At 44.8% G+C, this 27,802-nt stretch overlaps 2 protein-coding genes across 7 annotated transcripts in view; one reads left to right on the top strand and one right to left on the bottom strand.

The window, feature by feature from the left end:
* Positions 1-390: 390 nt before the first annotated feature.
* SRRD (SRR1 domain containing) lies at positions 391-25,459 on the top strand. Of its 4 annotated transcripts, none has more exons than XM_030217516.1 (8): positions 391-511; positions 2,146-2,316; positions 5,379-5,419; positions 7,241-7,503; positions 10,583-10,681; positions 11,356-11,507; positions 14,383-14,428; positions 19,613-20,545. In XM_030217516.1, exons 2-8 carry the CDS (start codon positions 2,150-2,152, stop codon positions 19,820-19,822), a joined length of 978 nt encoding a protein of 325 aa, XP_030073376.1. In that variant the 5' UTR covers positions 391-511; positions 2,146-2,149; the 3' UTR covers positions 19,823-20,545. The 4 variants fall into 4 exon arrangements, with proteins under 4 accessions (XP_030073376.1, XP_030073377.1, XP_030073378.1 ...); XM_030217517.1 differs by having other exon boundaries at positions 391-571; XM_030217518.1 differs by lacking the exons at positions 14,383-14,428; positions 19,613-20,545 and adding an exon at positions 24,393-25,459.
* LOC115479550 (clustered mitochondria protein homolog) overlaps positions 24,896-27,802 on the bottom strand; it is a 92,428-nt gene continuing 89,521 nt past the window's right edge. For all 3 annotated transcript variants that reach the window (XM_030217512.1, XM_030217515.1, XM_030217513.1), the window contains one exon: positions 24,896-27,194. In XM_030217512.1, the coding sequence (XP_030073372.1) occupies positions 26,969-27,194 (226 nt within the window). In that variant the 3' untranslated portion in view covers positions 24,896-26,968. The remainder of the gene's footprint in view (positions 27,195-27,802) is intronic.

The raw sequence follows: 27,802 nt of genomic DNA, 5'->3' as shown, positions 1-27,802 counted from the left end.
TTAAGTAGTAGTACCCATAAATGCAGGAAAACGGCATATAAAATGGCTAAGACAGAGTACATTGAAGTGGCGTAGCTAGATGGGGCGATTTTTAGAAGAGATAACGCCAAATACTTGCAGTGCCAATGGCTTTCTCTGCCTCCTCCTCCCCCCCGCGCGAGTCTTGCACCTACTCCGAGTCCTGTCTCTTCCGCCCAGCCGCGTGGTCCCTCGTTATTAAAGTTAAAGCCCCCGAGGCGTTCTGCCCTCCGACACCGGCGATTCGCATAGCCAGCCTTCTGCCGGCGTCGGGGCCTTTCCCTCAGACGCCTCCCACCTCTGCGGAAGACAGGAAGAGTTACATTAGAGGAGGCGGGACGTCAGTCACGCGACTGAGGAGAGGGAGGCCCCGACGTCGGCAGAAGAAGGCTGGCTATGTGAATCGCCGGTGTCGGAGGGAGAACGCCTCGGGGCTTTAAAAACCAACGATCACGCGGATAGGCGAGAACGGGCGGAAGAGACAGGACTCGGAGTAGGTGCAAGACTCGCGCGGGAGTGGGGGAGGAGGCAGAGAAAGCCATTGGCACTGCAGGTATTCTTCTGAAAATCTTGGGGGGAGCGATCGCTCCCTCTGCGCCCCACCCAGCCACTGACCAGGGGGGTAGTAGTGGTGAGGAGGGGGTGGACAGCATGGAAGAGAGAGGGAGGAGATGGGGGGGGGGAGACAGCGGGGCAGGAAGATAGATGAGATGCTGGACCATGGGGGGCAGGATGGAAGGAGATGCAGGGATTGGAGGTAATGAAACACATGTTGGGCTTCGAGAGAGGGAGGAGATGCAGGGCTATAGGGGTGGGCGCCAGTGAATGTGGTAAAAGCAGTTAGTTTAGCAGGGTTTGAAAAAGGTGTAGACAACAAGCTCCTAAAAGAGAAGTCCATAAGCCTTTATTTTGATGGACATGAGAAAATTCGCTCCTTATTCCTGTGATAAGTAGCATAAAATCTGTTTTACTCTTTTGGGATCTTGCCAGGTCCTGGTGACTTGGCTTGGCCACAGGATACTGGCCTTGATGAACCTTTGGTCTGTCCCAGTATTGCGATGCTTATGTTCTTATTGAGAGGGATTGTTAAAGTTTGGGGGCTAGAGGCACGTTAGCGTTTTTAGCCAACGCTAAGCATTAGCGAGCGCTAACTGTGTAGATGCCCATAATAGTCCTACGAGCTGAACCCACTAGAAATGTATATTAAAACTAGGAGAAAGTTCACTGTACCGCTCCCCAGTACCTCTCCACTCTTGTCTCTTCCTACGCCCCCCCCCCCCCCCCCATTCAGGTACTCCGTTCTGTGGATAAGTCTCTCGGCTGCCCCTTTCTCCTCTGCTGCTAATTCCTGACTCCGTTCCTTGTATCTCGCTGCACCTCACGCCTGGAATAGACTTCCCGAACCTGTACATCTTGCCCCGTCTTTGGCCATTTTCAAATCCAGGCTAAAAGCCCACCTCTTTAACCCTGCTTTTGACTCCTAATCACTACTCACTTGCCCTGTACCCTTTTATCCCCACCTCTTTAATTCCCTTACCTCTTAGTTGTTCTGTCTGTTTGCCTGTCCTATTTAGATTGTGAGCTCTTTGAGCAGGGACTGTCTTTTCATGCATGGTGTACAGCGCTGCGTATGCCTCGTAGCGCTATAGAAGTGATAAGTAGTAGTAGAAAGGGAGATTTTGGTTAAACTGGTAAATTCTGTATTTGTTAAAATCCAGTTCTGGCATAGCTTAGCTGCAAAAACTTTGTTTTGTTTTTTTTTTTATTTCCATTCCCTCCCACCCCACCTCAGTCTTTCATTTCTACTCCCCTTCCTGCTCAATCTTTCATTTATAGATTGTTAAGCCAATAAAAAGGATTGGAGGATTTTCACCTCCTGATTCTGTTGGGCATTCTTCATCATCAAGTTATTAGCCCTTCAAAATAGTTCAGTTCTAGGACTTTACTGTTTATCCTGAAGGTAACATAAATACTATGCAATGTACCTAATAAGCTTAAAGGATTTCACATTAGTTTCAGTATCCCTACTTCTTAGAACTTCAAATGGAAAGTGGGGTGAAAGACGATTCAGTGGAGACGTGTTGGTCTGAAAATGACATAGGTAATCCCACTGTTTCTCTCCTGCAGGAGGATGGAAGGCTGTCCTTGGCAAACTGTGAGTAGCAAGAAGGGTACCAAGAAGCGAAGAAATAAAACCAGGGCTGAGATCGGCGGAGAGAGAACCGGTAGCTGTGAGATCGGCTGCCAAGACAACGAGGTAGACTGTGGACAAATAAAACTGAAAATTCAGCAAGCCAAGTGAGTTCAGCTGATAGCACAAACACTAGGAACCCCAGAATGGAAAGGGGCCTTGTTTCAGTAGCTCTAGAAATGAAACAGGCACTGTGGACAAATTTTATCCTTTCACCATTAATGAAAATCAGAGGAAACCCAGGCTCACGTTTGTGGAGGATGGTTTTGCATGCACATCCACAGGACAATTTTTCAAAGCTTGGCTGACAGTTGTCCTCCTTTGTCCATTTGGGAGTGGGCTTTGATCCTGGCAACCTGGGTTCAATTCCCCCTGCAGCTGCTTGTGACCTTGAGCAAGTCACTTAACCCTTTATTGCCCCAGGTACAAAAACTTAGATTGTGAGCCCTCTAGGGACAAAGAAAGGACCTGCAGCGCTGCGTATGTCTAGTAGCGTTATAGAAATGATTAGTAGTAGTATTCACTTGTACAGGTACCTTCAACCTTTCTATCAGGAGGGGGTCCTGCTGTATATAGGCTGGGAGACGGGGGAAAAAAGAACGTTCTTGACATTTTCAAACAGATTTATTTATTTATTTGCAGCATTTGTATCCCACACTTTCACACACACAAGCAGGCTCAATGTGACTTACAAGACAATAAGAAATAGGGTCAGGTAAAGGAGGGGTACATGTGTAAAATATGAAACAAAGTAATAAGGAAAAAAATAAGGAATAAAATTGTCCTTTGAGTAGAGTCTATTGAGAAGCATCAGTAGGGTAGGCCTTACTAAACAGGTCTTTAAAGAGCGCCTAAAGTCTCGATGATCATGCAGCGTTTTCACACAGTTCGGTAACGCATTCCACATCTGCTTTCCTAAGTAGGAGAAATTAGATGCGTAGGTGATTTTGTATTTAACACCAATGCAACTTGGATAATGAAGATTCATATAAGTACGAGATGATCTGATTCTATTCCTCGCCGGAAGATCAATTAAATCAATCATATAACCCGGGGCTTCACCGTAGATTATTTTGTGGACCAGAGTACAAAGATTCATATTGCTATTACCATTATACAAACTAAGGGGGTCTTTTACTCAAGTTTAGCTCGTTATCTGCAGCAGGGCCCATAGGAATAAAATGGGCCCTGCTGCAGATAACTCGAGCTAAGCTTTAGTAAAACACCTCCTAAAGGACACAAAGTTTGTGTGGTGCTTTTAATATGTTTACTTTTACAAAGGTTTTCAAAGAGACACTAACGGTTGTTTCTCCTTGAATATTGGCATTAAATCGTGACCATTAAAAAGCACTGGTGTAACTGTACAACTATGCTGGCTATTTGAAAATTTCTTCCCTAATGGCAAAAGTCATTCATGGTGACCTTAACCTTACTGGAGGGGGCTTTTACAATGAACATAGTGTGATCTTAATTAGAAAACGTGTTCAGGGAAAACATAAGCATAAAAAAAACGACAGATGGAAAATATTTGCTGCTTTAACCTTTGTACCAGCCGTGGCTTCGTTTTTATTAGGCACCCTAGGCAAACTTTCAGCGTTGCGCTCCCCCCAATCCCAATTAACTTTCAGACCCATTGGGCTCCGCAACAATCACAATCATCCCATCACCCTTTCCAGAACAATATGGGTAAACGGGCAGTTTGCAAACTACTCACCCTCCCTGCTGGTTACAAGTGGCTCCTGTTGGTTTTCTAGAATGGCCTCAACTGTCTAGTTTTACCTAAAGGTTGGGCCGGCCCTCAGCAAGGAGTTCATCGTGCCACTTACGCCTACAGATATATTCTCTCTCTCTCTCTATCTCTCTCTCTATCTCTATCTCTCTATCTCTCTCTATCTCTCTATCTCTCTCTCTATCTCTCTCTATCTCTCTCTATATATATATATATATAATAAAAAGCACCTCCGACATTCTGAAGCCGAGAAAGTGAAGCATCCGTGCTTTCTGTATCCATCTGTACTTCCGGGTTCGTCACAAGCAGAAGTGACCAACCACACGAGGTTTCTCGGCTTCAGAATGTTGGAGGTGCATTCTATTAAATAGGATTGGTCAGTTCCTTGAAGCACAGCCAGAGCTCAGCGTCCTGCACAGTAACGCTCAGCTGCCTCTCCGTGGGGTCTCCTTTTTGCTGCCCATCTGCAACTAGCTCTTCACGGTGCTGATCAGCTGATGGACGCAGCACTGAGGCAGACTCTTCCCGCCGCTAGCGCCACTCTCCACGGGTCCAGCGCTCATTCTCTCGCCACGCGAGACACCACAACAACGCACACGGGCGGAGCCAAGTACACCCTCGCAACTCGCTCTCCACGGCACCAGAGAGAGAGGGAGGGAGAGGGGGCCTGACACCAGAGAGAGGGAGGGAGGGTGGGCCTGACACCAGGGAGGGAGGGGGCCTGACACCAGAGAGGGGGGGGAGGTATCTGTCACACACACACACACTCTCTCTCTCACACACTCAGTGTCTTTCTCTCTCTCAGTCTCACACACTCTGTCTCATACTGTATCATATTCACTCTCTATGTGTCACACAGTCCCTCTCACACACACTCTCGGTCTCATACACTCGGTCTCACAGAGAGTCTGTGTCTCACACACACTCTCTCACACACACTGTATCTGTGTGAAACACACTCACTGTGTCTCACATACGCACTTGCACACACTCTCATTCTCACACACACACTCTCTCTCTCACAGACACACTCGCACCCAGACTCACTCTCTGTCACACACACACTCACACATTCACTCTCTCTCTCTCACAGTCACTCTCACATACACTCTCTCAAACACACACTCCGAGGAAAACCTTGCTAGCGCCCATTTCATTTGTGTCAGAAACAGGCCTTTTTTACTAGTATATATATATAATATATTTATTTTTTGTTGGGTTTTTTATATTATTTTTTTGCGGTTGGCCAGGTAGTTTTTTTTTAACTGTTTATTTATAAATTTCGAAATAAGTAACACCATTACAAAGCTTTTAAGTTTCACATAACAAGTCAGTAATAAGCCATAGAGACAACAGTCACAAAATGTAAACGAGATTGTTCTTCAAACATTTTTGCACCGGATTGCTTAAGATGATTGTGTTCTGTTTTGATTTTAACAGGGAAGATCTGACGACATCTACATTTTGGTACTTTTGTCAAAGTGAGTAAAACCTCATATCCCAGAGGCTTGTGATTCAGTGGCCACTCGGAGCATTTCCCAATCTTGGCTCGGTCAGATGAGCAGATTTTGGGCCTTATTTAATAAAGATTTTTTTTTTTAACCTTGGACACAGAATAGAGAAGGATAAATATTCAGATGTCATGGCACTTAAATCTATTCTGTGTATTCAGCTCATGGTCTATATAGTAAGGAACACGGACTATATGTGGAGAGCAGAAACTGGCACCAGCTCTGCAGACAGCAACGATATTCAGTTATATTCGCAAGTGCTCTGAACAGGGTCGACGAGAGACTAGGCTGGGGCAAGGGCGCCCCGCTTCCGCCGCCGCCCCCTGTCGCCCCCACCGCTGCCGCCCTCTGTTGCTCCCCCCGCCGCTGCAGTCCCCGGTCTCACCTGCCTGCCTCCATGGCTCCGGGCCCCCTGCATTCGAAGCAGCAGTCGCAGATCTCCTCTCTTCTGGCCTTCCCTCCCTGTGTCCCGCCCTTGTCTGATGTAACTTCCAGTTGCCGCAAGGGCGGGACACAGGGAGGAAAGGCCAGGAGAGAGGAGATTTGCGACTGCATCATCGGCGGCCTGACCCCGGCACCGGGCCCCCCTTGGAGGCCCGAGGAATTTTGTCCCCCCCCTGCCCCCCCCCCCCCCCCCCCCCTCTCTGGGCGGCTCTGGCTCTGAATATCCAGCCATTTGCATTTTGACACAGCACGACAAGAGAGTGAGATTGTTCTTCCACACACAAGAAAAGTCTAGAAACTCAATTGGTCTTCCACACTGCAGAAAAATCTAGACGCTCAAGTGCAGATATATGGATAGTTGACAGTGCTTTAGTAATCATGACTAGTGTATCTTCCTGCTATCAGGCAGTGAAACAGCTCAATGGTTGGTGCCCTGTTAAGTCTTCCAACACTTAAATCACACAAATGCTAGTGTGCCTTTGTAAACGGACTCCTGAGTGTAGGACAGTGTACAGCAACTTAGGGAAAAAAAATGAACCTTCATCAGAGCTACGATGCTGAGGTTGGGCTGATGGTGAACTGGGTATTGATGTCCTCTGTGACATCATTGATGGTGACACAGATTCTCCATTGTTGACTTTCTGTGCTGCAAACCACTGATGATGCTGAACATCAATGGCTTTATGACATGAAGCAAAAATGCTTTCCACGTTTTTGTGTGTATTATAGCATCCACATATTTAAAATATTTTCAGCAAGCTTTGATATCTGCATATGATAGGGGAGGTATGATAGAGGTCTATAAAATAATGAGTGGAGTGGAACAGGTAGACGTGAATCGCTTGTTTACTCTTTCCAAAAATACTAGGACTAGGGGGCACGCGATGAAGCTACAAAGTAGTAACTTTAAAACAAACTGGAGAAAATATTTCTTCACTCAACATGTAATTACACTCTGGAATTCGTTGCCAGAGAATATAGTAAAAGCAGTTAGCTTAGCGGGATTTAAAAAAGGTTTGGCTAGCTTCCTAAAAGAATAGTCCATAAGCCATTATTAAAATGGACTTGGGGAAAATCTAGTGCTTATTTCTAGGATAAGCAGCATAAAATATATTGTACTGTTTTGGGATCTTGCCAGGTACTTGTAACCAGGATTGGCCACTGTTGGAAACAGGATTCTGGGCTTGATGGACCTTTGGTCTGTCCCAATATGGCAATACTTATGTTCTTATTATGTCAGTTGATATTAACTATGCTGCTTTACCAAGATGCATTAGCTAGAAGGCTTTGCTAATCAAAATTGTCATCTGTTTTGAGGGTTTTAACATATTTGTTCCCAATATTCAGGGCTTATCGAAGAATGCCTCGGCAAATTCATTGAGCAAATAAAAGAAAAACAAAGCTTCAGTGCTGAAGGTATCCACCCAGGAGAAGACCCTGCACCTAAATGTGTGCACCAGCAAGATACGCAGACGTCTGAGCCAAAAGAAGAGACAGTTGAAAGCAGGCACGGGTTTAACTGTGTGTGTTACGGCGTGGGAAGGTTTTCATCATGTGTAATATCACGATACCAGCTGGCACTTTTACTTCTCTTACTGGAAAAGTTACAGGTAAAACCATGACCGCAGTCCCTGCCCCTTCTTCGTGAACTTTGTATACCCTGGAGGAAAGGAGAAACAGGGGTGATATGATACAGACGCTCAAATATTTGAAAGGTATTAATCTGCAAACGAACCTTTTCCGGAGATGGGAAGGCGGTAGAACTAGAGGACATGAAATGAGATTGAAGGGGGGCAGACTCAAGAAAAATGCCAGGAAGCATTTTTTCACGGAGAGAGCGATGGATACTTGGAATGCCCTCCCGCGGGAGGTGGTGGAGATGAAAACGGTAACGGAATTCAAAAATGCGTGGGATAAACATAAAGGAATCCTGTTCAGAAGGAAGGGATCCCCAGAAGCTTAGCGGAGATTGGGTGGCAGAGCCGATGGTGGGAGGCGGGGCTGGTGGTTGGGAGGCGGGGATAGTGCTGAGCAGACTTATACGGTCTGTGCCAGAACCGGTGGGGGGAGGCGGGTCTAGTGCTGGACAGACTTCTACGGTCTGTGCCCTGAAAATGGCAGATACAAATCAAAGTCAGGTATACACATAAAGTAGCACATATGAGTTTATCTTATTGGGCAGACTGGATGGACCGTACAGGTCTTTCTCTGCCCTCATCTACTATGTTACTGGTGGTGTTTTTGCCATGCTAGCAAGAAGAAGGTTTTCTCTTTCTCTTCTTTGCCTCCCTAGAACTAACCCCAGTGTGCTGTGTTCATGTAGCAGTGGTTGGTTGCCCTACCCTGAAGGGATCACTTGTAAGAGTGAGATAGAAGGCACTTAGTGGGCCTTTTACAAAGGCATGCTAGCGTTTTTAGTGCGTGCTAAAAATAAGCGTGCGCTAAAGCCTAGAGACGCCCATATATTCCTATGGGCGTCTCTATTGTTTAGCGTGTGCTAATTCACAACGCAACAATGATTTTGCTACTGAGAGAAAAGCATGTGATTTATACTAAATTGAACCTGCCGATTCCAAATATGAATTCCGAATTTGCCTGACACGTCTAGATTTTAAGTTATACATGCAAAGCCTATTCACTTATAATATTAATGCTTGGGATGCATTTGCGCTAGTAGTGCAGAACTTCCTTGGGAACAGACGAGCTGAAAACTCTGCTGAACTAGTAGACAACATGCTTAAAGCATATGAACAACTTGGTTACCGAATGTCATTGAAAATGCATTTCTTACATTCCCGTCTTTTCCCACCCAATTTGGGACACGTAAGTGACAAACATGGAGAGAGGTTCCATCAAGACATTTCTACAACGGAGAACAGATATCAAGGCCGCTTGAATCCCAACATGATGGGGGACTATATGACCGGTCACAAACGCAAAAGCAGATGCCTGAAGCACTTTTAACAGTACTGGGCCTTTCTCAAGTAAGACTTTTAAACTGGAATACGAGACTTTTTTGAATTTTCATATACTGTTTACTACGAAAACTTTGATGTAGGTCAGGTAATTGTTGGAGTAAAACTTGTTCTGTAAAAAATTATTCAATGCTTTCCAAGTGCTTAATTCATTTGAAAAAAACTGATGCATAACAAAATTTCCTGACGTGTTACAACAGTTCTGACTTCGGATTTGGAATACGCACACTGAATTTATTATAGGACAAATGTTTTTTGCCCAGTAGCACACGAAAACATTTTTTTTTTGTTGTGCTGTGATTATTAGAGCGCACTAAAAACGCTACCACGCCTTTGTAAAAGACCTCCTTTAATTCTTCACTGTCTGTCCAGTCTTTCCCTCTTTGCTAACATGGCCTACAGTGGAACTGACTAATTACCACGCTGGGGTGGGGGGGGGGGAGTGTCTTTTTTTTTAATGATTCGGACACTGCAAATTAGACCAAGACTGCCAACTCTTTTCAGATTTAATTTTTCAATGTAGGCAATACCCTACTTCCCTGTTATGTTTGAATGAAAAGAGACATCAGAATGCTGCCTCAGATTGGCAGCTAGTCATTTGTATAACATACCGATACGGCGACATTCTGGTGATCAGAGCTTGCATTGTGACAGGCCGCACCTTAGCCTTGTTTCTACTGCTTCATTTTACTACGCCAGCAAAATGGTGGGTACAGTCTAAGGGCTCCTTTTACTAAGCGGCGGTAAGCCCAATGCGGGCTTACCGCTAGCTATAATAGAAGTACCGCCTGGCTACCGCAGCAGCCCGGCGGTACTTCCCACCCCTACCACGCCGTCATTTCCGGACACCTGACGTGACAACCTGTTCAGGCAGGTAGTCCTAAAAACTTTGTTCGGTGTCTAGAATCCAACTTTTCCCCTAGGCCCAGTTTTCTTTGGTTCCAGGCTGTACCTTCACAATTAGTATGGAAATAGTTTCAGGTTCATTGACTTTTGAGTCCGTAACATTTCAAGTCCCTGTTATCCTAGCATTTTATTTATTTATTTATTTATTATATTTGTATCCCGCACTTTCCCACTAAAAGCAGGTTCAATGCGGCTTACGTAGTAATAGGTAACAGAATTTTGTTATGTAAAGTAGGAAATTAAGTATAACACAGTAATAGGATGGATGGGTAGGTAGAGACAGGTGATAGAGAGGAGGGTAAGGTGGGAGATAGAGTCTGGGTCATTGTTGTTTTTGGTGCGCCTGGTAGCTATGGATTCCCAGTTGTGAGAATACAACTGGTCTGCTTGTCCTCTGAGAAAGTGAGGTTACTCGCCCTGTAGCAGGTGTTCTTCGAGGACAGCAGGCCAAGCATTCTAACATACCCTCCCACTTCCCCTTGCATTTGTATTCTTTAGCTATTATGTATGTTTGAGGGATCCGGGCTCGGTCATCAGGCGGGAAGGCACCAGCTCATGTGCGGTGGGAGGCTGCTAGAAAATTCTGCAGTAATCTCGCTAGTCAGCGTCCGCACCAGGCTCCCTCGGATGATGTTATACCCAGTTGTGAGAATGCTCGGCTTGCTGTGCTCGGAGAACACATGCTACAGGTGAGTAACTTTTTGCTTTTTTCTGAACTGTTGCCTGTTCGCAGAAGCTTGATCAGTGAAGGAGATTTTTCTGCAGCGTCTGATCGTTTACCTTTTAACTTCCTTTTTTCCTCATGCAGGTTCCGAAGCATCGGTGTCATGTTTTTGATCCGTTATTTTCCAGATGGGAAATTGCTGTTCTTCAAGCGCTCGGCTTAACTGTCATCTTCGAAAATGAGGTGTGAGAAAGGAGCAAAACCAAATCAATCATTGTTTTTGCAGAAAGCAGGAGAGGCCCTCCTTTAAGAGAGAGATGGCCTGCTAAAAATAGAAAGTGAAGCTGAGGGTAGATAATGTTTAGAGACCTGTCACTATAGGTAATGATCGTTTTCTCTCAACACCACTGCTGAAAGTTTGAATTGAAGGTCAGCATGGTGGCTCATGAGCTTGACTTGCAGATTAACTGTTCTGCAGATGCGGAGGTAGCTCTCATAGTCCTTGTGGGGGGGGGGGGGGGGGGGGGGGGGGGGTCCAGTTATTGTGTGTAAGTAATATCCAACAGGTAGATTTAGGGCCCATGATTGCAGGGTTAATTAAGGAGCTTTGCCCCCCCCCCCCCCCCCCCCAATCTGAGAGCTATGGCTGCAACAACTGGAGAGTTAGAATCATTGCTTAAAGGTGATGCTTGTTGGCCCAGTTCAGGTCCATGGAAGGAGCTTGGGCCTCAGCCCAGGACCGGCACTGCAGTGATCAAACTAGGTATGTTGGGGATGGGAAGTGATAATTGAGCTGGAAACCCAAAGATGCAGAAAGAAACTGCCAAATTAAAAAAAAAAATTGCAGTAAATGTGAAAAATAAGTATGTATCATATATTTTCTATTTGCTTGAAATTCATATTTTTGGATTTTGTAGGAGGGAAAACACAGAATATTTACGCCTACCATCTTCTATATGATCCACTGTGGAAAGGCCTTGTATAACAATCTGCTGTGGAGGAACTGGTCAGTGGATGCACTTTCCAAAGCGATTATTATTGGCAACAGCTTTAAAAGGATCGAGGAGAGGTATTTGCACTTTTGCTTTGTCCCATTGCAGTTTTCTCCCAATGTTGTTTCCAGCATCCCTGGAGTATGACGTTGGTATTTGCTACCTCGACCGTCCCCGTTTCTGCATCCTTACTTGGAAAGGATCATCTACACTGAATTGTGGAGGGAATATTATAGGAGATGAAGTTCTCCTGTGTACGAAAGAAGAGCAGGGCTCAGGGGTGATTGTGTCTGATGACCTTAAGGTCTCCAAAGAGGTAGAAAAAGCGGTGGTCAAAGCCAGAAGGATGCTTGGGTGCATAAAGAAAGGGATGACCAGCAGGGGAAAAAAAAGAGGTGATAGTCTCTGGTGAGGCCTCATTTAGAATACTGTGTGCAATTCTGGAGACCTCACCTTACAGAGAATATAAACGGGATGGAGTCGGTCCAGAGGGCGGCTACAAAATTGGTAAGCAGTCTGTCATAAAACATACAGGGACAGGCTTAGGAACCTCAACATGTATACGCTGGAAGAGAGGCTGAGGGGAGATATGATAGAGGTCTATAAAATAATGAGTGGAGTTGAATTGGAGGAAATGTTTTTTCACTCAACGTGTAATTAAACTCTGGAATTCGGTGCCAGAGAATGTGGTAAAGGCAGTTAGCTTAGCGGAGTTTAAAAAAGGTTTGGACGGCTTCCTAAAGGAAAAGTCCATAGACTGTTATTAAATGGACTTGGGGAAAATCCACTATTTCTGGGATAAGCAGTATAAAATGTTTTGTACATTTTTGGGATCTTGCCGGGTATTTGTGACTCGGATTGGCCACTGTTGGAAACAGGATGCTGGGCTCTATGGACCTTTGGTCTTTCCCAGTATGGCAATACTTATGTACATTTTATATAAATACCTCAGTGGCTTTAATATATAGGAGGTGATCCTTTTTCAAATGAAGGAAAACTCTGGAATGAGGGGGCATACAATGAAGTTAAGAGGACATAGGCTTAGGAGGAATCTAAGAAAATACTGTTTCACGGAAAGGGTGGTGGATGCGTGGAATGGCCTCCCGGTGCAAGTCGTAGAGATGAGGACTGTGTCAGAATTTAAGAAAGCGTGGGACAGGCCTGTGGAATCTCTTAGGAAAGAAAGAGTTAGTGATTACTAAGGATGGGCAGACTGGATGGGCCTTTTGGCCTTTATCTGCCGTCATGTTTCTATGTTTCTCCACAAAATCAGCTGGTGCTATTTCAGGTTTTGGCACCTGCCGGCCATCATTCCTGCCAACCCCCGTGACTCTGCTGTGGATGGGGTGAGCCAGAGCAGGTGCCTGTTCCTCATCAACCCTCCAGACCGGTCAAGACGCTTGGGTTATGCTCGCCTACCAGCAGAGGGAGACTGAGAACACTAAACTCCCATCAGGATGTGCATTTACAGTGGTGATAACGTGGCTTTTATCTGCCACAGAACACAGGGAGTTAAGCTGCTTTATTTTAGAAGCACCGTTTGCATTTTAAACAGGGGCACAAACCAGTGCTTAAATGTTTTATCTTGCACAAATGTCTTTTCAAGTTCTGATTTTATAAAGCCAAGACATCAATGTCTAAAATTGAATAAGAAAATGACAAGGGGGTGCAGTCTGAATGTGTTTTGGATCAGACTAGAGCAGACCTAAAAGAAAATGAACGTTTATTCCCCATTTTAGAAGGAATGCACCTTCATGTCCTAACCGATCGGCATCAGGATTGACACTTGCTGAGACTTCTAGGTTTCAGAAAACTGCTCCAATCGAGAAGCACTCCACCGCAGAGATTAGAGCAGGGGTGGGCAACCTGGTCCTCGAGGGCCACAACCCAGGTGGGTTTTCAGGATTTCCCCAATGAAGATCTGTTTGCATGCATTTCCTCCATTGTATGCAAATAGATTTCACGCGTATTCATTGGGGAAATCCTGAAAACCCCAACTGGGTTGGAGCCCTCAACTGAGGTTGCCCACTCCTGGATTAGAGGGTGGTGCCCCCCCCCCCCCCCCCCCCCCCCCCCCCCCCAAATTTGCAAGGGATACCAAGCTCTGTGACAGTTTCAGGATAAATATAGGTTATTAAATTTTACTATTTCTATTCTACAGCATAAACATCTGTGTCCATTTTGACGTGTTGATACTTTAGATGTTTATTTTTCTAAAATGAATACTCCTGACGCCTGTAACCAGCGCATAAAACATCCATTTCTCTATGTATTTTAGAAGATGCGAAGAACTTGAGGCATCCCAACCCGGATGTCTCAATTCCAATTTGAACATCCTTTCTAAAAAGCCACTCCCTATGCAGTGTTGTGAAGCTCGTTTTAAGATTGCTCATTAACTCAGCTTAATAGGGTGGTCCTTTATTGATCGGGAGTGGAGGAGTAGCCTAGTGGTTAGTGCAGCGGACTTTGATCCTGGGGAACTGGGTTCGATTCCCACTGCAGCTCCTTCTGACTCTGGGCAAGTCACTTAACCCTCCATTGCCCCTGGTACAAAATAAGTACCTGAATATATGTAAACCGCTTTGAATGTAGTTGCAAAATACCACAGGCAGTATATCAAGTCCCATTTCCCCCTTTCCCTTCTGTATTTTAATCACAGTCTCCACCTGGAAACTTGCTGCCAGTTTCTTAGCCAGGGTTTTTCCGCTTGTTCTCATAAGACAATTTAAGCTGGAGCTCCTGGGAGCTCAATCCCCGGTGGCCTCTTTAAACCTGAACTGTTTGTTTTTTTTTTCTTGTGGAAAGCATTATTCAGATAAATGATTAGAGAGCTGCTCTGCAATTTCAAAAGTTATTGTGCCTTTCAAACAGCTCTTTTGTCTGCTAACATGTACTGCAGTGCCAAATTGTCAATTCCAATCATGCTTCTGTTTTTTTCTTTCCTTGTTTTAGGTTATTGGCCAGAATATTAATGAGAGATTATGTTTACATATCAAAGGTATTGCACTTTTTACAGTGAGCGAGTGTTAATTGGTGTAGCACTGTGGGTGTGTGTGTTTGAGGGCTGTTAAGAAACTTGCCCATAGAAATGAGGCGGAAATAATTATCACATAAAGGTTTGTGTCCTTTACCATATCAAAAGATGGCTGTGTGGAAGGCAGGAAGCTGGAAGAGGCGATTAAGATGCTGATCCAAAATGTTTATAATTTCACTTTAGATTCAGGTATCAGGTTTTATAGAAACAAAAAAAAGTTGACCAGCAGGAAAAAGGAGGTGATAGTGCCCTTGTATAAGTCTGTGGCGAGGCCTCATTTGGAGTACTGCGTGCAGTTCTGGAGACCGCACCTATGGAAAGATATAAACAGGATGGAGTCGGTCCAGAGGGCGGCTACGAAATTAGTAAACGGTCTTGAATGCAAAAATTATAGGGACAGGCTTATGAACCTCAACATGTATACACTGGAAGAGAGGAGGGAGAGAGGAGACATGATAGAGATGTTTAAATATCTCAAGGGCATTTATGTACAGGAAGAGAGCCTTTTTCAAATGAAGGAGAGCTCTGGAATGAGGGGGCATACGACAAATTTGAGAGGGAACAGGCTTAGGAGTAACCTAAGGAAGAATTATTTCACAGAAAGGGTGGTGGAGGCGGTGGAGTCGAGGACCGTTCCAGAATTTAAAAAGGCATGGGATAAGCATGTGGGATCGCTTAGGAACAGGAAGAATTAGGGGTTACAGAGGATGGGCAGACTGGATGGGTCACTTGGCCTTTATCTGCCCTCATGTTTCTATGTTAATATTGAAAGGGACTTAACGGATAATAGCAAAGGCTGTCTGGATCAGTGCTGCCGACTGGGAAATTGGGATAGTGCCTCCGACTGGCCTGATAGAGCACCTGTGGGCTATGCAGAGTGTGGGGAGAGCCAGGGTGGTCTCGGCACCTATCCAGATAACCTAGGACAGATAGAAAACTGCCCTAAAGTGGCAGAAGACTATTTCTTTTATTTTTTAAAATTTGTATTGGTTTTTACATGGAACATTGAATAAATAAAACATGAATATAAATTGTTGTCTACAGTTTATATATCTGTACAATATAATCATCTACCTATGTTTCTACAGTCATAGAAGTTCCAGTAAATCAAATATGTAATTTGGCCTGTACCATTAAATCGGAGGGGAAGATTTGTGAAGTTGTTTTTTTTTTTTTTGCCAGATACACTTATATGGGTACATTTGGCCGCTATACTGATAATGAGAGAGGAAAAATTCATTGGTGGTGTTTGTCATGGTATGTCTTTACGTTTGGGAGATAGTATATAAGTACATAAGTATTGCCATACTGGGACAGACCAAAGGTTCATCAAGCCCAGCATTCTGTTTCCAACAGTGGCCAATCCAGGTCACAAATACCTGGCAAGACCCCAAAAAAGTAAAAAATGTTTTATGCTGCTTATCCCAAAAATAAGCAGTGGATTTTCCCCCAAGTCCATTTTAATAATGGTCTATGGACTTTTCCTTTAGGAAGCCATCCAAACCTTTTTTAAACCCCGCTAAGCTAACAGCCTTTACCACATTCTCTAGCAACGAATTCCAGTTTAGTTACACATTGAGTGACTCTTTCTACTATCCAAATAAGTTTTGGCGGTGCCCACCTTATCCAGATCTTGAGCGCCAGCTATTATCTGGATAGGGGCAGTTAATATTCAGATATGCATTGAACACCAGAGTCGGCATTTAAAAAAAACACTGCCCACGGCGGCTGAAGAGCGACCTCGGTATTTACAATCAAATGCAGAACTGTTTCCCTCTCTGTGCTTAAAGTGGGTGCTGAAAACTGGGAGGGGCATTAGTAAATTAATTGATTTAATCATGACTGATAAGTTTTATTTACTTCCTATCAAACCCAGGGAGCAAATTAGGGACCTTCCATGTGGCAGTGCATATCATGGGTCACTGAACTGACTTTGGATTATCAGTTTTACCATTATAGAACTGCCCTTTCCCACCACCTTTTTCAAATGAACAGAAAGCCAGAGAATGTAGTAAAAGCAGTTAGCTTAGCGGGGTTTTAAAAAGATTTGGATGGCTTCCTAAAGGAAAAGTCCATAGACCATTATTAAAATGGACTTGGGGAAAATCCACTGCTTACTTCTAGGATAAGCAGCATAAAATGTATGGTACTTTTTTGGTACCTTGCCAGGTACTCGTGACCTGGATTGGCCACTGTTGGACACAGAACAGGAGGCTGGGCTTGATGGACCTTCGGTCTCGCCAAGTATGGCAATATTTATGTACTTGTGTAAGCCCATTTTTCCTGTAAGATTAATCCCTTAAGCCTGAATAGCACTTGTTTTTCTGTAGGAGGAAAATTTGCGCTTGCCTTCACTGCTTCTCTACCCATTCTTATCTCAGGCCCACCCTGTCTAGTCCCCGCTAACACACTTCCAGGGTAGCCACATGGCTCCGCTCACTTCTTCTCTTCCTTCCCCATATCCATCCGTGACCTGGCAACTCCCTACCGCACCATGTTTGCGAGCGGCAGCAGTGCAGGTCTCTGCAGGCTTCCCTCTGCCGCATCACGCCCTTGCAGACGTCACTTTATTGTTTCCTGGCGCAGAGGGAAGCCTGCAGAGACCAGTGCTGCCAGTGGAGGTGTATTCCTGCAGCCCACGAATGTGGAGGTACACTGAGGAAGGGGGGGGGGGTTGCCGCATCACAAGCGGGGGCAAATACTGGGTCCGGGGTGGAAAAGAGGGATAGAGATGCAGGAGAAAGAGTTTGTTTTCTTTTTTCAAAGGCCCAACCAAAATAACTAGTGTGGCTATACAGAAATTAATATAACATATACATAGCAAGATAATACCCTGTTTCCCCGAAAGTAAGACTTCCCCCGAAAATAAGACCTAGTAGAGGTTTTCCTGAATTGGTAGATATAAGGCCTCCCCCGAAAGTAAGACCTAGCAAATTTTTGTTTGAAAGCAGGGCCGCTGAGAGCCGGACAAGGCCGCCCCCCGGCCGCCCCTCCCACCTGAGGTCGCCTGGCCCCCCCCCCCCCCCCCTCCACCCACCCTCCGTCGCTCCCGGAACTAACCTTTCACCTTCGCAGCAAGCAGCAGGGCAGACCTCTCCTTCCTTCCGTGCCTCGCCCTCGCGGACGTTACATCAGGCGAGGGCGGGACACGGAAGGAAGGAGTGGCCTGCCCTGCTGCGAAGGTGAAAGGAGGCGTTTAAGGTTAGTTCCGGGAGCGACGGAGGGCGGGCGGGCCAACCCCGATCCAACCCTGATGTTTCCTCAAAAAATAAGACAGCCCCTGAAAATAAGACCTAGTGCATTTTTGGGGGCAAAAAATAATATAAGACGGTGTCTTATTTTCGGGGAAACACGGTAGATGATGGCAGATAAATACCTGTATGGTCCTTCCACTCTGCCCAACAAGATAAACTCATTACATAAGGTATGATGTGATACTTCATATGTATCTTGATTTGTCCTTGTCATTTTCAGGGCACAGACCGTAGAAGTCTGCCCAGCACTGGCTTTGCTTCCCAGTTAACCGATGGTGCCCCCTAATCTCAGCTAAGCTTCTTTGGATCCATTCCTTCTAAACAGTAACTCCTCCTAAATTAGTAACTCCAGGGCACCTACTGCATAATTTATTGCCACATAACATGTGTACAAGCACTGATTGCTATAGAGGATGGTCTGGACGAGGGAATTATAGCCTAGGGTAGGCTACCGTTTCTCAACTCTCGCTTAGAGGCACACCTAGCCACTTCAGTTTTCAGGATTACCCCAATGACTATGTATAACTTTGCATATTTATTTATTTATCTATCTATCTCATTTGTACCCCACAGTTTCCCAACAGTGTCAGGCTCAATGTGGCTTACAGCGCACCACAGAGGCAGACGCCAATGCAGTAAAATGAAGCTAATACAGCAGAAAAACCTACACAAGAGATAATGGGGAGGAAGAAGAAGGGACGGAAGGAGTAGGGAAACCAGGAGAGAGGTGGGAAGGGGAATGTGTCCAAAATTGTCTCTAGATCGATGCGCATCCAGCAGTGGAGACACATGCAGAGGCCGTGGGATAAGCGTTTCTGAATAACATGGTCTTTAGTGATTTCCTGAATGTTAGATGGTTGGTGATGGTTTTTATGGTTTTCGGCAAAGAGTTCCAAAGCTGAGTGCTAATGAAAGAGAAGGATTTAGCATACGTGGATTTGTACTTGATGCCATTGCAGTGTGGATAATGAATGTTAAGATATGAATGGGAGAGCCTGAAAGTATTCCTGAGAGGTAGGATGATGAGATCCAGGGGCGTAGCCAGACACCCAATTTTGGGTGGGCCTGGGCCCAAGATGGGTGGGCAGAACTCTGCCCTGTCCCACAAGTGATTTGGTCTCTCCCTTTCTCGCCTGCATGCCATATGGTCTCTCAAACATCCCCCTCCGCCACACCTTTTAAATAGCAGGTTTTCACTGGCAGCGAGCAGCAACTAATACACACTGCTCATGTTGGCCCCACAGTCTTCCCTCTGATGCAACTTCCTGTTTCCGCATAGGCGGGAATACGTCAGAGGGAAGGCTGGTATGCAGAAAGGACAGTTGTTGGGAATTTTCGGCTGGTGGGGCTTGGGGATCCCTGCCAGACACTTCATAGGTGTGCTGCTACTGGGTGAGCCTGAGCCCAAAGTGGGTGGGCCTGGGCCCACCCGGGCCCACCCTTGGCTACGCCACTGATGAGATCTATCATGTAGCCAGGTACATATATAGGAAACCCATTGTATGCTAATCTGTTTCTTGAGTAATCATTGCGGTAATCCTGAAAACCCAACTGCCACAGTGTGCTTCTACGAGAGGGTTGAGATTAGCCGGTGGTGGGAGGCAGGGCTGCTGGGTGGGAGGTGGGGATAGTGCTGGGCAGACTTATACAGTCTGTGCCCTGAAAAAGACAGGTACAAATCAAGGTAAAGTATACACAAAAAATGGCACATGTGAGTTTATCTTGTTGGGCAGACTGGGTGGACCGTGCAGGTTTTTTGTGCCGTCATCTACTATGTTACTATGTAGATTCACTGGCTTAGGGACCTTTAATGTTACACTGCTTCCCGAAGTACATTTTTGCTGGGGCTTCACCCAAATGTTTCTTTCAAAATGTGTGTTTTGGGTCTTTGTAGATTTTAAAAGGGACAGAGGAAACTGCATTCCCAGAAGATCCTCAGTACCTGGACATATTTAACGACACATCTGTCCACTGGTTTCCCGTGCAAAAATTAAAGGACCTTCCAGGTGAAACGTGGCTGCTGGGGGAGGAACCGGCCTATCTTGAATGCGAGGAGCTGGAGATTATTAGGAATCAAAGACAAGAAAATGAGATCTATCTGTAACCGAAAATGGCACCCGAGTAGCTGGAAAAAGCTTTGAAAGGACCTAGAAATGCTTTTGAACTCTCATTTCTGCCCTGTTATATAGGGCTTTTGCCAATTTCAATGGCGATTTGCCAGGAGGCACTTTTCCCACTGCAGCAGTTTTGACGCATTTACATTACGTAGAATGAACAAAGAATTAATCCAAGGTTGGACTGATGGAGAGATTTAACTGCAGCTTTACTTTCCCAACTCATGGAAACATATTAACAGACACATTTTACTACAGGACAAGGATGAGCTAAATACAAATAAATATTGTAAGCGTAACACAGCTCCTTGTTCTGCTGTTAGATTTGTTTTACTGGCAGCTGTGGCCTAAGCATCACGGGTTAGCCACAGTGTCGGTCATGCCCAAAATACATCCTGCCATTTCCTGTTTGATTTTTGGTTTCTTAGGCTCACTGCCTGGTGCCTTACCCAGTTGTCCCTTAAGAATTATAATTAAGAAGCTTGTATTTATTAAGGAAGAAATTCTATAAATGGTGCTCAAAATTCAGCACTGAATGGTATTCTGTAACAGGCACTCCAGGATCAGTACCCTTATAGACTAGGGCGTAGCAGTGAGATCCACGCACAGCTTTGGGCATGAGAAGTTTCACCAACTGAATCCAGATGTAAATTCCAGTGCACAAGTTCGGGCACAGCTCCCTCAAATTCTATAACTGTGCACACATTTTAAGGGAGTGCCCTGACCTAGCCATGGTGATGCCTCCTCCCCCCCCCCCCCCCCCACTTTGCACTAGCCCTGCAAGAATACAGATAAATGGGAAATACACAGGGACAGGGTATGAGTAGGGTGCCCACTTCCACACACAACTGTCAGGAGACTGTAAGTTACGTGCTTGCTTACTGCAGTTACGCCAGGGCTGTGGCTGGTTTAACTGTCGTTACAGACAACAGCAGCTCATGAAGATTTAATGCATAGGAAATTCACTGCAAATGTGAGGCGTACCAGCTTGTGCTAGAATGTGCATTTGATAATACTGCCTTTCTGTCATACAAGCAAAGTGGTTTATATATTATAGACGGGTATTTTCAGTGTGGCTGCTAGGCTCACAATCTAAGTGCCCAGCTGCCATTATAGACAAGGCTCTCACTTAACATCTTCAGGGCGCGCTCTCAGAAAGTTTGTAGTAGTGGACCCAGATGAAGGCATCCTATCGGCTTTTTCTGTCTTTAAAAATCTTTAATTATTGCTCTGCTCCTTTGCTTAGGCTAAGCATACGATATTGCTCTGCTGATTTCTGTTGCTCAAATCCTTCACTCCTTTGAAAACAAAAATCATGCCGCCACATAGGTCTCCCTTTTCCCTGCAGCCCCCCTCCTCTCACACCAGCAGGTCCAGGATTGCTGCAGCTTACATTGTCAGGCCATCCACGATTCACACAGGCAGGGCGCTCTGGGGCCTTTCCAGTCTGCCACATCCGGCCCTCGCTGATGCAACTTCCTGTTGTAAGGTCTGGACGCAGCAGAGGGCAGTCCCCCACAGTGCCTGTGTGAATTGCGGACAGCCCGAACATGTTAAGCTGCAAGCATTGCAGCGGCGGTGGAGAAAGAAGTAGGGTAGGGGCAGATGCTGGACCTACTACTACTAAACATTTCTAGAGCGCTACTACGGTTACGCAGCGCTGTACAGTTTGACAAAGAAGGGCAGTCCCTGCTCAAAGGAGCTTACAATCTAAAGGACATAATGTCAAGTTGGGGCAGTCTAGATTTCCTGAATAGGGGTGTAGTGGTTAGGTGCCGAAGGCAACATTGAAGAGGTGGGCTTTGAGCAAGGATTTGAAGATGGGCAGGGAGGGGGCCTGGCGTATGGGCTCAGGGAGTTTATTCCAAGCATGGGGTGAGGTGAGGCAGAAAGGGTGGAGCCTGGAGTTGGCGGTGGTGGAGAAGGGTACTGAAAGGAGGGATTTGTCTTGAGAGCGGAGGTTACGGGTAGGAACGTAAGGGCGGATGAGGGTAGGGAGGGGCTGCAGATCGAGTGCATTTGTAGGTTAGTAGGAGAAGCTTGAACTGGATGCGGTACCTGATCGGAAGCCAGTGAAGTGACTTGAGGAGAGGGGTGATATGAGTATATCAGTCCAGGTGGAATATAAGACGTGCAGCAGAGTTCTGAACAGATTGAAGGGGGGATAGATGGCTAAGTGGGAGGCCAGTAAGGAGTAGGTTGCAGTAGTCAAGGCGAGAGGTAATGAGAGAGTGGATCAGAGTTCGGGTGGTGTGCTCAGAGAGGAAAGGGCGAATTTTGCTGATGTTATAGAGGAAGAAGCGACAGGTCTTGGCTATCTGCTGGATATGCGCAGAGAAGGAGAGGGAGGAGTCGAAGGTGACTCTGAGGTTGCGGGCAGATGAGAGAATGTAGGGAGCCGCAGCATTTATGTATTTATTTGGTACATTTGTACCCCACATTTCCCCACCTATTTGCAGGCTCAGTGTGGCTTACATTATATTACAAAAGATATAGTTATGAACAGAATAGGAGGTTTGTTCAAACTAACATATTACTATGTAAGAAATAAGGAAGATATGTCAGTAGAATAATCTACATAACACATAATAAAAAAGTAATAATAAATGATGACCAATAACGATAATATGGCTAATATAATCAATTCCAAGAGTATACAGTTTGGGAACCACTGGCTTAGGCTGAGTATAGCTGTTGCTCAAATCCTCCGCACCTTTGAAAACAAAAATCATGCTACAGCTTCCTTGAAGCAGTGTTTGGGTTTTTTTTATTTGTACCCCGCGCTTTCCCACTCATTGCAGGCTTACATGGGGCAATGGAAGGTTAAGTGACTTGCCCAGAGTTTATCTTGTTCTTCAAATGTTATGTGTCTTTCAGAAGAAAGATCAGAAGCTAAGCCAATTGCAGCAGTAACTGAAAGTAGTCTACGGCATCATGATTTACTTTTAAAAATTATCTACCCGATATTCAGCCCACAGTCGCAGCTGCTCACCCCGGCTATTCAGTGGCAGGGCATGTTCAGCTCCTGACATTGAATAACTGGGGATCAGCGGGCACTGGCCCAATATTCAGACTGGTGCCTGATTAACTTTAGCACATCCAGCGCATGCCACATTGGCATTAACGCCTGGTTACTGTGTACTGTATATCATAAAGGCCATGAAAAGGTGCAAACATACATATTTCTAGGTTTGTGGTTTTTTTTTAATATAAGCTATTTGACAGTATTTTAACTTTATTCTACCATTTATTGGTTGCATTTCTAGGATAAGCAGCATAAAATGTACTGTTTTGGGATCTTGCCACGTGCTTGTGACCTGGATTGGCCACTGTTGGAAACAGGATGCTGGGCTTGATGAACCTTTGCTCTGTCCCAGTGTGGCAACACTTATGTACTTGGGATTCTAAATGGAATCTTGCTACTCTTTGGGGTTCTACATGGACTGTTGCTACTATTTGGGTTTCTGCCAGGTATTTCTGACCTGGATTGGCCACTGTTGGAAACAGGATGCTGGGCTTGATGGACCTTCCCTCTTTCCCAGTATGGCAATACTTAGCATAATTAGAAAATATTAGACAACAGCCAGCTGCACAATAAAAAAAATATCTTTAAAAAGCTGGCTGGCTAATGGAGACTGCTGTGGCTTCTAGTTCAATCCCTCTGTCAGATCCTTTGCTCCCAGCTTGGACTGGGACTGTATTCGTGGCCTTTACATCACCACCACCCACTTTTCCCTAGGGGTGAGAGCCAAGGTCATTGTTTAAGGATGACGCTGTAGCCACACTTACATGAAGGAACAGAGAAAGGGTGGGGAAGATAGGCTCTATCCAAACAATGGGGAGACGTATAATTTAATTAAACAATGATATTTATTGCAATTGGCCACACTTATATGACACATGATGGCAGGGGTCTTGAGAATGCAGAGTCCTGGTGCATACTCTCCAACTGGCTCCTGTCCCAGCAGTAACCCCACCACTTAGAGAGAAAATCCCTGATTGCTACAAAAGAAAAACCAAGGTCAAAAAAGGACACCACACATTTTTAAAAAAAGAGCCCTGTGAACTTGAAATGCAGTTTTAAGATGTTCCCGTCCTTTATTTCACAAAGAAAAAATATTAATTGTCCCAGTGAACTTTAAAACAACACAGGAACGTAAGACCTTTGAAGTCAGAATGATTGACTATTTTGACACCCAACAGACAGGACTTAACAAGGATCTGGGTTTTCTAGCCCATTATAAACCATAAAGTTGTATTTCTCTGTTTATCACCCTCCTCTCAACTACCCACACCCATCCTGTTAGACTATCAATGAAATGCTTTGATGTCCCCATGCATACCTCCAACCCACCCCGTCAGACTGTCAAAGTAATGCTTTGATGTTTCTCTTATATATACTGTCAGCTAGCACATTTGCTTATTTCCGATCTGACCAAGAAGGGCAACCTTCGAAAGCTAATCAAGAAATGTATTAAGTTATGTCCAATAAAAAAAGGTATCATCTTATTTTATTTTCCATGTTTTATTTTGTTTGATTTCTATTGATTCCCAGTGAAGGAGAAACAGACTTTCAACTGGAGCAACAGGCATGGATGACACTACAAACATTTCAACAGAAGCAAGACAACAAATGAACTGCAAGTGAACCCTTGGTCATGAGATGTTCTAAGTTAGAACAACTTAAAAAGACACAAAAGACATCGGGAAGTGTAAAGGGATTTGCCTTTTCAGTACAAATTAGGGGGAAAAAGTCCTTTATAAATCAAGCCTGGAGGCTTGAAGCCAACAGTACAAAAATGTTAATGTGTACAATAGTCCAGTTTCCAGTGGTGAAACTTCTCATTTTGAGGTATCTGTTTTGTGAGGTACATGTGAAGCCTTGAGGTCAAGTCCTGCTAAGCAATATGATAAATAGTCCATGGCATGAGTTTGGCAGTATTTTACTCCCAAACTTAACTGGAAAGGTTACTGTGATGCTTGCAGCACTTCTCATTATCTCATGGAGAAGTTTTAGGAAGTTGATGTTGTATAGTCTGTGCTATACTTTGATTTTTTTTTTGTGGAGCTGGAACACTTTCAATAGTTGCCATATTAAATATTACCCTTATCTGATCAAGACCATTCTCAAAAAGGTAGCAATATTTTCTCACCCCCCTCCAAAATCCAAATTTCACCATGGGCAGTATCATGGCTCTAGCCAGCTGGATTTAATCACCTCATTAAGGCTGTACAGCCTGAGGATAGTAATATACATTATAGATTATATATGTTTGTTTGTTTTTTACATCTCCAATCCAGTGGAAAGTCCTATAGAATTTAAAAGAAAAAGCCACAGATTCAACTAATTTAAGTAATTGGTTTTATGATTATATAAGTGGTAGACCCTCCGCCACTCAAGGCTGCCTGTCTGCCCCCTGGCAGAGAAGGCTAGTCGAGGCACATCACAACAACTACCCCACCTGGGGCAAATAGAGAAGGGAAGGAGGGGAGGGATATGGCCATCCAGCTGTGACAACCCCAGGGCTTAAGGGACCCCCACAAGCATCAATCCAAGTCCAGCAGAAAAACACCGCGAGAGGCAATGCCTTTTTTTTTTTTTTTGTTAGTGGAAATAGAAAGCTTTCTCCAACAAAACAAAAATTCAAAGAGCACCTATAAGGACAAAAACAAAACAGACTGAGAACAGACTGGTTTCCAAGGGACTGCACTGCTCACTTTTAGTGTTTCTGGAAACTCAGTGGCTCTCAGTCTCCATCTGCTGGTAGAAGTGCATAACCCATCTGTGCCATTCTAGATTCCTTTTACTTCACTTATGAGCATGAGAGGCGTTTGTGTTTATTCGGTATACTGCCTTTACAACAATAACGGTCAAAGCGGTTAACAAAATACTACTAATAAAAAAAAATTAAAACAGCAAAATGAGAGAGAAAAGCAACACCTCATTGTAATAGAAAAGCAAAACCAGGCAGGACACACACACAGAGGAGACTTGTTTTTTTGTACGGCACTGTACAACCACAACGGCAGTGGGCTGGGTTATCGGTGGCCAGGTTAAGCTTTGAATTTGGCAAAGGAAAGTTCTGATCCAAGGAAACTGGGCAGGTCGTTCCAAAGTTTGGGGGCTAAAAAAGAAAAAGCCCCCAAAGAATGATCTGGAAGAGGTTCGTTGAGGTTAAGTGCATCAAGTAATTAAAAGCCTCCTCTTTAATAGCACCAGGCCCGATTTTCCTCCCTTTTTCTTTAAAATTTTGATCTCTGGCTTAAAAAAAAAAACCCACACAATTCATGTAGCTGTAATCTGGAAACACACGACCAGCTCCTGTGACACTGCCAATTTCCCTTAAATGAGTAGGAAAAGTTTCTAAGTCATTCATCCAGACCCAGGACCCCAATGGCCAGTTCAAATCAACATATGTGAATGGTGATTCTTTTGTAATAATGCACTCCCTCACCAGATTACCCCATACAAACACTATACAGAGAACAATGGGGGGGGGGGGGGGGGGGGATGCCAGTTCTGTGTCTCACTGACATCCTAAGGTAATGGAATCATATCTTCCGCACTGGTTTGTTAGAACAGTGAATGCCATGCAAATGCACATTCAGGTGGACCCTAAGGACTGGGATGAAAAATACTCCGAACAAAACGCAGCTGGAGCAGTTTCTTATTTTTGTAGAAGTGTCAGCTCATCCCAGAAAGAAAAAGTAAAAAATAAGTCATCCCTTAATTCAGGTGGGTCTAATTACCGTTTTACATGCTGCAGCTCCACCCAGAAACATAGTTATGAAAACGCTTTGGCTTTTTAGAAGTTTCCCCTCACAGTGATCGGTATGCGACTGCCACCACCCAGGCAGATGTAGCGGCACTTGGGGAGCAGTGCCCATCATCTGTCCATACTGCGATGGCTGGAAGTTAGTTAAGCAGTTAGAAAACTCTACTGCTGTAACACTGCAGACTGTTACCCTGTTGGAATTTAACTTGCATAGGTATTTTCGGACTAGGAACCTTTTACAAAGTTTCTCACGAAAGACACAGAAGTTATAAAAAATATTTTTTTTAAACGCTTTTGAAAATACCCAAAGTCCTGTGCTAGTTCAACAGAGCTGAAGTTGGTCCAGTAGCAAAGGCAGTTTCAGGACAGATGTGGCTCCGTACAATGCATGGTGGAAGCAGCAGTGCTACTCTGCGAGCAGTCTGCTCCCTGATCATTGTGCTCTGCATTGGTTGATTCACCAGCAGCTTCCCTATCAATCAGTGGTTGTCTGGGAGCCGTTTCGCCTGATTGCACCCGATTCACATTTGGTTTGTGTTCTACAGGTCCCGGTTTTCCCTTTGTGTCTTTTTCTGGTTCTTTGTCCCTTCAGAAATAGAAAAAGAGGATATAAGTATCCTAAAATATCATTGTTAGAAGGCAGTGAGAAATTACGTCTTACCTGATCATTTTCTTTCCATTAGTCCTTTCCACTATTCCACAACCTGTGGGATAGCTGCGTCTTATCAACCAGCAGGTGGAGCTAGAGAACTGAAAACTTGAGCTAAGGGGCACTGCCCTGTTTGAGGGCTTCTCCTTAAACAAACAGAGTGGTATGGTTAGGAGGGACATGATGGCATTCTTGGAAGGGAGGGGGTGGGGTAGGAGGTAGAAGGGAGATAATGTTTTTCATGAACATGGAAAATCCAATGTTGAATACAAATAATTTTTATTAGTTTTTGAAAATTTTAAAAAGAAAACTGAGCAGAGACATCTCTCTTGGCATCTAGTCAAGCTCTTCAGTATTTACGTAGACAAGCAGTAAGGAGAAACTCAAAATAAAACACAAACTTGCTAACCTAACGTTAACTAGACGAGCAACCGTGTGGACCTCTCATCTCTGGACAACTTGTAGAGAATAAGGACAAGTTCAGGGGAGCGTGGTGGCAGGAGTCAACTTTAGATTTGGCACTCTCCCATTGGCATGCCCCCCAC

The sequence above is a fragment of the Microcaecilia unicolor genome, chromosome 11, assembly GCF_901765095.1.
Source record: "Microcaecilia unicolor chromosome 11, aMicUni1.1, whole genome shotgun sequence".
Lineage (NCBI taxonomy): Eukaryota > Metazoa > Chordata > Amphibia > Gymnophiona > Siphonopidae > Microcaecilia > Microcaecilia unicolor.
The sequence above is the reverse complement of the archived record's forward strand: the minus strand, read 5'-3'. Positions and strand labels throughout refer to the sequence as shown.